Source organism: Sinocyclocheilus rhinocerous, unplaced genomic scaffold (genome assembly GCF_001515625.1).
Source record: "Sinocyclocheilus rhinocerous isolate Xijiao unplaced genomic scaffold, SAMN03320098_v1.1 scaffold1401, whole genome shotgun sequence".
NCBI classification, from domain to species: domain Eukaryota; kingdom Metazoa; phylum Chordata; class Actinopteri; order Cypriniformes; family Cyprinidae; genus Sinocyclocheilus; species Sinocyclocheilus rhinocerous.
Window position 1 is genome coordinate 281255 of NW_015637536.1, and position 10999 is coordinate 292253.

The 10999-nt window shown below is 36.6% G+C and overlaps 1 protein-coding gene across 1 annotated transcript in view; it reads right to left on the bottom strand.

Moving 5' to 3' along the window:
- Nucleotides 1-5742, bottom strand: part of psma1 (proteasome 20S subunit alpha 1) — a 6662-nt gene extending 920 nt beyond the window's left edge. Inside the window, exons 1-7 of the mRNA XM_016563972.1 lie at nt 5643-5742; nt 3958-4002; nt 3780-3881; nt 3494-3597; nt 1607-1695; nt 1408-1478; nt 1201-1330 (exon numbers count right to left, since the gene is read on the bottom strand). Of these exons, the coding sequence (XP_016419458.1) occupies nt 1201-1330; nt 1408-1478; nt 1607-1695; nt 3494-3597; nt 3780-3881; nt 3958-4002; nt 5643-5645 (544 nt within the window). The 5' untranslated portion in view covers nt 5646-5742. The remainder of the gene's footprint in view (nt 1-1200; nt 1331-1407; nt 1479-1606; nt 1696-3493; nt 3598-3779; nt 3882-3957; nt 4003-5642) is intronic.
- Nucleotides 5743-10999: the final 5257 nt, after the last annotated feature.

Sequence of the window (10999 nt, forward strand, 5' to 3'; positions counted from 1 at the left end):
ATATATTTTTTTTTAATTTAACTGCAAATAATATAGTAGGTATCACTTTATTTTAAGGTGTCCTTGTTACACGTTACATGAACTTACTATTATAATAACAATTAATTATGCATAATCACATGCAAGTAACACTAAGCCAAACCCAAATCCTAACCATATAGTAAGTACATGTAGTTAATGAATATTACTCAGTACTTAAATGCATAATTACACTGTAACAAGGACACCTTAAAATAAAGTGTAACCATAAAATATTAATGAAATAAAAGGCCACTTAAGTGTACTTAAAGAGAGACACTTTCAGGCCCCACTTTATATTAGTGTAATTATAGATGTAACTCTAGAAATTAATTACAGCTGGAATTACAAGCAGGGATTTCTATAAGTACAATGTAAACACATGCATCTACACAATAACTGCACTGTATCAGTGATGAATTTAAATATCAGTACAGCGTAGTTAGTTTAAGAAATGTGCACTTCATAATAACTTCAAAAGTTTTACTTTTTAAAAAATTATTATGTTTTAATCATCTTTTGCTGTGCTTATTTATATGTGTTAACATACTAAAGCTCATGTAAAGAACCTTGCTACTATATTTAAAGTTAATATATTCTAAATTGCAACTTTATCATTACAAATGTGTAATTACGAATATATTTAAATAAATGACACATTTCTGTAAAAAAGACAAAGTATATTTTAGTTTACCATAAATACTTATTTAACAAACTTATAAACATATTTAAAAGAAAGTGAAGATGTACGCAAGTCCTAATTCAGCTGGTCGAACTTCAGCTAACTGCATTTAATTCAAATGTAAACTACAGTATATTCTCATTTAATCGTAGTTAACATGCATTAAGTGTCTGAAAACATTACATTCTGTTCACACACATTTTATAAATATATTATGTTAAAGTATATTAATACATATTTAGTACGCAGTATATTAATCAGTACTCTTTTTGAAAGCATACTAGAGTCTCATTTTTCTCAAGGATACAAACGGCCCTGCAGTGTGACAAATGTATTTTTAAAAGTACAAATATGCATTAGCAAAATTAGCATTGTCCTAAAAACTGCCAGCATGATACTACTAAAAATGAGAAAAACACTGTTTAGAATAGTTTTAGATGCAGTTTAACGTGCCATCTACTGGTTTATATGATGTAAAGCGTTTAATCTTAATAACATACAGTCCAAGAAGGCCTCCATGTGTCTCTCCAGGTATGTGCGGGCCGACTGCGAGCGAGCGCCGATCGACATGGCTTTACAGTCAAAGTAGTTGGCTGAGGGGCACGTCTGGAAGATGTGCGGCCCCATGTCCTGAAATTCACAAAAACAGCAAGAATTCATGACTGAGCATGTCTGGCTCACACAAGCACGTCGATCTCTGTACTCACATCATATCCTGCGATCAGCAGCCCCACTCCATAGGGCCGTCTGCCGTAGCGCTGCGTGGGAATCTGAGTTTCTGTGGGAACACGCGGTCAAGAAACATGCAGACTAGTCTTAAGACACTTCAACTGAACAGTAAATGCAGTGACGAGATACAAAAAGGTGACTTCTGCAGCTCTCCAGAGCGACAAGCTAAAAGGATACTGCTTCCGATGAGCGAGACCAGTCTAGACACAGGAAGAGGTCTATCGAAGACGAACCTGGAGTCCAGACACTCCTGCCGCATGAAGTTGCTTTTCAGAAAGAGAGAGGCAGTGAGATACTGATGACAGAAGACTGATGGAAGAGCACAGGAGACTTCCAAGAACATCCCAGATCGGAAGTTAACACGGATGAAAACGAGGCTGTGAGGGACACACTTTTTTGTCAGTACTTTGTTAAGCAACAGTACAATCCATTGGACGGATGTACTTCAGTCCTCACTAGGGCTGTCAAAATGGCTGAAAAACTAAATTCGAATTTTGTATTTAAATATTATCAAAATTCGAATTATATTTGAATTTAAAATGCATAATTTCAGTTATGGTGAAGAATAGCTTTTGGCTTCTGTCCTGAGGCCACAAGAGGGCGCATCGAGCAAAATATTACTAATGCACGTTTATTCAAAGCATAAGATAACATGACTATCTGCGAAAAAAAGTGCATAATGTTTATATACTACAAACACTTTTTTTTATCGCATAATAAGGCAGAATAGTTTCAATACTGTAATAAATGCTATGTCAATTAGCACTGCATTGTTCATATACTGTATTTATTACCTGGAGATGACTTGACAAACACAAATAATGTCTTCATGTTTCCAAACGTTTCTGTTTTTCTGAAAACTACTGTTGTCATACAGCGATAGCTGGACACTTTTGTCTATATTAGGAATTTCTTCAAATGACTTTCTGCGCGAGAGCGCCCTCCGGCTTCGAGTATGAATGAAACACACATAGCATGAGTGTTTAGCGCTTCGTGATGTTCATCTCGCCTTATTCTGGGTCCGAATAAAACATCAGATCATGCACAGACTATCCTGTCTCTTTGAATTTAAATCTATATTTATTCACACCGGCTCTTGAAAACCTCTATGCGAACACACTTGCCCGAAAAAGTGCGGGGGACGAATTTACGTGATATTAAAAGTGGGGGGGACACGTCCCCCACGTCCCCCATGTAATCTACGCCCTATTTGAATACATTTTAAAATGATTCCTGTGATCAAAGCTGTATTTTCAGCATCATTACTCCAGTTTTCAGTGTCACATCCTTCAGAAATCAGTCTAATATGCTGATTTGCTGCTCAAGAAACCTTTTTTAATTATTATTAATATTATTATTATTAATGTTTTTTTTAGCAGAAAATCAGAATATCAGAATGATTTCTGAAGGATCGTGTGACTGGAGTAATGATGCTAAAAATTTAGCTTTGAAATCACAATAAATTACATTTTAAAATATATTCAAATAGAAAACAAAAGTGGGGGTAATCTACGCCCCTGTGCAGTGGGATGAGCAAAAACCCGCCATAAAGTCTCGAGATATGTTTGTTTCAAAGTTGAACTTGCATAAATTTTACTTGGCTTTCTAAACATGCGGCTCCTTTGTGCGAGACGCGAGTGCAACGCTGATAGATGTCCGTCTAGAAAATGCACAAAATATGTGTTCTGTGTGAACGGCTTGGTTTCAGTTTTGATGTAAACAAGATCTTCTCCGCATTGATGTTCTCTTTTCACGCAATATTTTTAATGAACAACGCATTGTGGCTTCAACTGGATAGACTAACAAAAACATTATAATGCAGCGACACTTACATCGCCATCGCATCTCGTGCGCCACTGATAAGGCTGTTTGACGCACACCTACAATTCGAATGCAACGTTTTATATTTATATAAAATGAATATTCGAAATTCAAATTTTTTTTTTTGTCAGCCCTAGTCCTCACAGCCTAGTTTTCATTCCTGTCAGAAATTAAATACGCCGCTAGCGTAAGATCTATAGTGCCTGATCGTTACAGAGGTTGAAACGCTGGCTTCCCATTTACCAGAGGAGTCTGGCGTCCGCCGTCAGTCCTGCGATGGAAATGCCCACGTGATTGTCAACATGCAGGATCTTCTTCTGATGGGCGGCCAGTTCAGACTGAGCTCTCTGCAAACAAACACAGTCAACAGGGTTTTCTGAAGGTGTTATGGGTGGTTGGGCTTTGCTATGTGATTGTTAAGGTCTTCAGATCGGTCATTGCTTTACTGCTAAAGCTCTCCTGAGCCAGACACATGGTTCGAGGGATCAATGGTGTGGTGTAACAGAGTGTAGTGTACTTGTGCGAGTACCTTGAGGGCCACGAGAACAGCGTGAGTGCGTGATTTGAGGCCGACGGTGGCTGAACCCTGCTTCACTGCCTCCATCGCATACTCGATCTGATGAATGCGGCCCTGAACACAAACCCCACAGATAAACAACACAACACACGCGAGTGCTAGACATTTAAAGAGTGAATCATGAAATCACCTGAGGACTCCACACGGTCACATCGTTGTCATACTGGTTCCGAAACTGAAAAATAAATCAATGAAAATAAACAAGAGCATAATGATTGAAATGGTGCAACAACATCAGGTAGATGGACACGCAAATGAACTCTTACTATCCATTCATTCAGTGCAGTGAATCTCATCAAGACATGCTCAGACCGTTCTTGAGAAAAAGAGTGCTTCAGTGTACTTAAAATCTTAAAACTATATTTAAAAAAAACACCGTACTTGCCGATAATATATTATTGAAATAAAAGGCCACTTAAGTGTACACTTTCATGACTACGCTCCTTATCTACACTTGTAAAAAGTGCACTTTGTCAGAAAACGTCTAATTGCAAGTTTATTGAAAGTACATTTTAAATAATTGTTCGAATAATCTTTTGTCATACTTTAAAGAATTACATTTTTTTACAATTACAATTAAATAAAGTTTTTTATTCAAATGTTTTATTCAAAATTACGCTTTTAAAAGCAATAAATTGCAAATTCATTATTAAAAACATGTGATTATACATGTGTTTAAATACATGACATATAATCTTCAATATATAAATTAAGTGTACTTAAAATCTTAAAACTATATTTAAAAAAAACACCGTACTTGCCGATAATATATTATTGAAATAAAAGGCCACTTAAGTGTACACTTTCATGACTACGCTCCTTATCTACACTTGTAAAACGTGCACTTTGTCAGAAAACATCTAATTAAAAGTTTATTGAAAAAGTACATTTTAAATAATTGTTTGAATAATCTTTTGTCATACTTTAAAGAATTACATTTTTTTACAATTACAATTAAATAAAGTTTTTTATTCAAATGTTTTATTCAAAATTACGCTTTTAAAAGCAATAAATTGCAAATTCATTATTAAAAACATGTGATTATACATGTGTTTAAATACATGACATATAATCTTCAATATATAAATTACATTGAAGTATATTTTAGTTTATCATTAATGCTTGTCAGTACATTAAACATGAACATATTTTTAAAGTATGCTAATGTGCACTTTTTCCACAAGGACATATTTCACCCTAAAAATCAAAAGTAAAACATTCAAGTTTAAGAGAGAAAAAAGCCTATTTTGGGCAAAATGTTTATTACTGTAACGCACAAACTCTCATGAAATAATTAGCGGGTCAATCCAGCCGCTCCGGACACGATACAACAGAGAATGATTTTTAATTTGTTTAATTCTCGCACAGTTATGGAATATGTGCCTGATATTTCTCTACAGTTTTATGAGTTTAAGAACACCGCAGATGTCTTTGGGTTAAATGTGTGTTTCTGCGCGTCGTGTAGCTTCTGGTGTCTGAAAGAACGAAATCGAAAGCTGCGGCCTCATTCAAGAGCCACACAGAGAATCCGTTTAATCGCCGAAAAGAAAAAAACTAACACTATTTTCTAGACAAACACAAGTAAATTTACAAACAGCAGTGTATAAACCGCAGAGACTGATGTTTATTGTTCACTGTGTGAGTTTCTGTATCATGCCGCGAGCATTGCGCTTACTCACGCTCATCCTTCACTCATAACACCATACACATCTCCATACTCGCACGGCATATGCTCGAGCTCTAGAAACTCAGAAAATATACTATCCACCAGAAGACTGTGCGCAAGTTCGAACATAATATATGATCATTTCTCACCATATTTGCTATAAACCAGGCGACTGTCCTCTGAGCGCGCGATGATTCAGCTCGATTTGTTTCCTCGGTTCAGAAAGGCGGAACTAATCGAGCACAGAGTGCGTGTTCTGCGTGCTCTTTATCTGCAGCGCCATCCACTGTCAACAACGATGTAAACATTTAGCATTCATGAACTTGGTAACAATTTACTTGAACCCTGTATATATAATAGGATAGGATAGGGCAATAGGATTCTTGTAATGGTCTTTATAATGAATTGTATGTTTTTTTTTAGGATTTCTTATCAAACTGTATCACAATGTTACATTGATTTAGAGTCACAATGAAAGAATACATACACTTCAACAACATGAGTCCTAAAGAAACACAGACACATGAAAGACATGACCTCTGCCAGCCTTCCCAAAACACAACAAAAGGTCCAGGTGGGAGGAGGTGATAGTGGATCCCAGGAGAAGGGAAGGAGAGCTAGGACCACTGAGCGGGAGAGGAGTAGGAGACCACCATGATGGAGAAGACCAAGGCTAAGCTGGAGGAGGTGGAGTCCAAAGCAGAGCAAGAAGAACAGAGGACAACTGTAAAGCCGGCGGAACCAAAGGAGTGGAGGACCAAGGGGAAGCTGAAGGCTCAGAAGTTCACGGTTGAGCCATGGAGTCAACTTGACTTGGTCTAGAGACCTCTGTGGAGCCAGAAGACTGATGGTCCACGGAGTCATGGCTGTGGAGAGCCAAGGTGGAGTCAGAGGGTTGGGACTCTTAAGAGGCCACAACTCAAAAATGCATTTTAATTTAAGTGCTCCATTCACACATGCTCAAGTCAGCAGCTCATCAGTTCTTTGGTCCGAACTGTTTCCCCAGTTCAGTGTACTGGAGCGTTGAATGAGAAAAACCGGCATCATATACACCAGTATACTGGATCATTTCGAGCCAGAGTGACTGTCACGCACATCCGAAAGGCAAGGCAAGTTTATGTATTTAGCACATTTCATACACAGTGGTAATTTAAAAGTGCTTTACAGAAAGAGGATTAAAGGGGTCATATGATGCGATTTCAAGTTTTCCTTTCTCTTTGGAGTGTTACAAGTTCTTGGTGCATAAAGAAGATCTGTAAAGTTGCAAAGACTAAAGTCTCAAATCCAAAGAGAAGTAATCACAAAAAACAAAACAAAAATCATAATCAGAAGAAATTTGTAAAAAAAAATATTATAAAAATAACCAAATTAGCTCAAATTGAATAAAAAATACACATTAGAAGGACATAAAAAGAAGAAAGAACAGTGCAGTGCAATCGGTGCAGCACAGAAACAGTGTTTAATCAGGAAATGCACAGTCAGACAGATCAATCTGCTGTTTCCTTTCAGTAGCCTACAGTAAAGTCATAAAACATAAAACAATGTCATAAAACAATCCCCAAACAGTTGTCAATTACAAACAAAAATATTATATTTAATTTAAAGTGTTTTTAAGTCACTGTTTGTAAACTACATTGGCACAATCATCAGAGACCAGTCAAAAGTAGTAATTTGTGAGTGGTTCACGCCATGTGATAATAATTAAGGTAGCCTAATATTGTGTGTTTCTATGGCGTCACTATCAACTGCAAAATGAATCTGCAGTGGTCAGGTGGTACAGCGATCATGTTGTGGTACCAATAGGTGCGTTCGACTTCATGCAGCGCAGACCGAAGCAGTGCGTGCCGGTTCTTCTTCTTCTTTGTTTAATTAACCAGAACAAAATATACAACAGTAATGTACAAGAGTGTGCAAACTAATTATTCAGTAATCAACAACTGTATATTCGTGGAAAATATTACAAGTCTTGTTTGCTTTTTTTATTAACAGTGTTCTCCAAACTGGTGCAGTAGTCCTTAAGTCTCCTGAAGAAAATGTATGGAATTTGGCTTGGACCCTGACCTTCTTCTTATGTATGTGAAATTTTAAAATATAAATAATAACAAGATGTACAAGAAAAGTAAAGTTATTATTATTACGTTCATTGGAATAATACATACATATCAAAATTATTTAACTTGAATGTAATATTTGTTTTCCTTCTAATATCACTTCCATAAGCTCTTACAAATTGTATTACTTGCTGGGGTATGGCATCAGATTCGACAGCATACTCTTTTGCGGTAACTGCGCTCTAAAAATGCTTAAAAACAAACAACCCAATTTGGGTTATTTTGCCAACCCAGCGCTGGGTCAAAGGTGAACATTTATTAATAAGCAAAAAAGCCCATGTACAAAAATATAAGACAAATTGAATACAGCATAATTTTCAATATTACATGCATTTAAACTCGTTTATCAAGCATTTTAGAAATAAAAATATAACAGTTAAGTAACATGTTAATTCAAGTGTATTAAACCGTTGTCTGTTATCCTTTTTAACCCGAAAATGACTGATTCTCGTGCCGGTGTGTCTCCGAAATCTGAGACGGCGATGGGCTGCTGTTCTCCATCTGTCAACACTCCCGTTCTTCCCGGTGTAACGGCCACTAGAGTATTTACGGTAGTTTTGTGGCGTGTGTCTGTACGTTATGAAACGGTGAAGAGATAATCTGCTCTACCTCTACCGACTTTTGTCTGACTTTATTTTATTCCCTCCTTTTCTGTGTGTGACCTGAGTTGGATGCTTACTTGTGTACATTTTTCCTCACTCGATCCCCATGTATGTCGTTGCCCAGAGTGTGTTGGCGTTTGAGGCATTTTTTTTAAACCTGGGGGAAAATATGCCATTTTATCGTCTCCCGTGAATTATTGTCCTCCAGCACCACACAATTTTCCTATCTGGGCTATTGAACATTTGAACTCGGTGTTACACTGGGAGTCTTCTCCCGCCATTTGAATTGCCCAAACCTGCTTATTAGTGATGTCCGGATCGCGAACGAATCGTTAGATTTAACCGGTTCTTCTTAATGAACCGGTTAAACCAGTTCACCAAATCGGATTGAATCATTTGAAACGGTTCGCGTCTCCAGTAAGCATTAATCCACAAATTACTTAAGTTATTCACTTTTTTAACGTGGCTGACACTCCCTCTGAGTCGAAATAAACCAATATCCCGGAGTAATTAATTTACTCAAACAGTACACTGTCTGAACTGCTGTGAAGAGAGCACTGAAGATGAACACGAGCAGAGCAGCATGTGTGCAGCCAGCAGTGTTGAAAGCAGCGTTGAACCCCTCCCTCAGAAAATCTCTAGAACCACCCTCAAAAGTCTCAATTTTTCACAAAAAGTCGCCAAATATGAAAACAAAGTAAATACAGGTAAATTTGGTAAAGGTAAAGGAAAGTAAATATATATATATATACTTTACAAATGATGATAGTATAATAAAAATACTGCATCCCAGCACACATGACACGATATCTCAGTATCTGGTTGACATGACTGTGCGTGAATTGTGGTATAATTTTTGTGTCCGTGGTTAAAACAAGATGTTCCTTTTTTCTCCGCCATCTTGATTGATGCTTATAATGAAATTGTGGTGTGCGTCATGGCAGGCGTGGCGTACTGGTAGCAAAACGTTACGCACCGGTTTGAGCTTGAACTTGCCCCTGGTGATTGAGTTGACCAATGAAACCGGCTGTCGGTGGGGTTTTATCTTTCAATCTTGTAGAAAAGATATACTTATCGAAATACTGATTATTTTATATAGAATAAGCCAACTGGGGAGTGTGGTGCAGTTTTTATGGGTACCAGCACATGTAGGGATATCACTGAAAAAAATGATACTCAATTTTTTTAAGGTAAGTGGTTGCAATCAATTTATTTTAGCTACATTTAAATAAACAAATTTAGTTGACTAACTTTCAGCAAAATTTGTTTATTTAAATGTAGCTAAAATAAATTGATTGCAACCACTTACCTTAAAAAAAATTAGTAAATTCAATTAATAATTTTTTCAGTGTACAAGGAAATGAAACAGCAGACAAAATGGCTAAGTAAGCACTTAAAATGGATCATATTAACGTAGCAGTCACTTTAAGCAGGGCAAAGGGAAAGTCTGTGATGAAACAAGTTTGTAGGAGTAAATCGCAGAAATACTGGGATTTATGTAAAGAAGGAAGGCATTTCTATAGAATACAAAGTAACAAAACGAGGTAAAATGAATCATCATATAAATAGAAAGGATCCATAGTTTTGAACCAATGTTCAGTTTCATCAGGGTAAGTTTTCAGTGTTTGATTTGGCGAAACTATTCGTCATTTTCTGATGGGAATTAATTAAAATTTTCTGTCCATGGTGTGTGAATTAGTGATGCAAAGTCCGATTCATTTCCGCGAACCGGTTCTTTTCGGACAGATCGGCTCATTGAACCGGTTCAAAAAGCCGATTAATCGGTTCCTGATGTAACATGCAGCAGCCGTGAAAATATATATATTTTTTTTTCTTGTAAGCGCCGCTAGCAAAGAATCCGCAGGATGAATAAACTCTGCTCGCCTGCCGCTTCTCCTGTTGAAAATGAACTGAGCTCGCGGTTGCCGTGTATCGGTGCAGTAGCTACAGAAGGGATGAAAGGGGCGTTTCAGCGCCGCCCACACATTCAAAACAAATATTAAAGCATAATCTCATTTTTTACCCAAGAACAAAAATACGAAAAAAAAATACTCTTTATTTCTTTTTAAGTAGAAAATCAAATGACCAAAAGACACGGCCTACAAATTGGATAAGATTCCTAAAAGTTTTACACCTACAGCACACATTACAGACATTGATGCACAAACGCGGATATGTTCTACATGTCTACAGTATACAGAATGAATAAACCAGTCTTATAAACTCCTTGATTTCGCTTAAGCAACTTTACAAACTATTGTAAAATGTATTTACATCACTCGACAGAAAGGTTTTTGCAGGTTTTAATAAAATGTAAATTAATAACAGCCATCATAATAAAATATACATTGAACCAAAAACCATCATAACATCTTAGTTGATAATTCAGTATACTTTATTTTTGACAAAACATCCCATGTTTCGGAGGTGACTGCACATTTTCGGTAGTGACAGTAGTGCTTTGGTAGCAACCACATAACATTACAGAATTTTAACTTGCATACTAAAACACTACTAAAACATGCTAAAAAATTTTTTTGCATTAATGTACAAACATTTTGTTTATTTCACCCATATATGAGGATTATGTGTTCCCTTTTGTCACTACCGAAACAATGATGACCTGTTTCGGTCGTGACGGTTTCGGTAGGGACAATTTTATGGGATAACACCAAAAAAAACAAAGATGTCACTATTGAAACTCAAATGTTTCGGTAGTGACAATTTTAGATACTTTTGAACCTAGCTCAAAGATGCTAATCAGCACATGGTTAGCTAGCACAGTTCTGAACA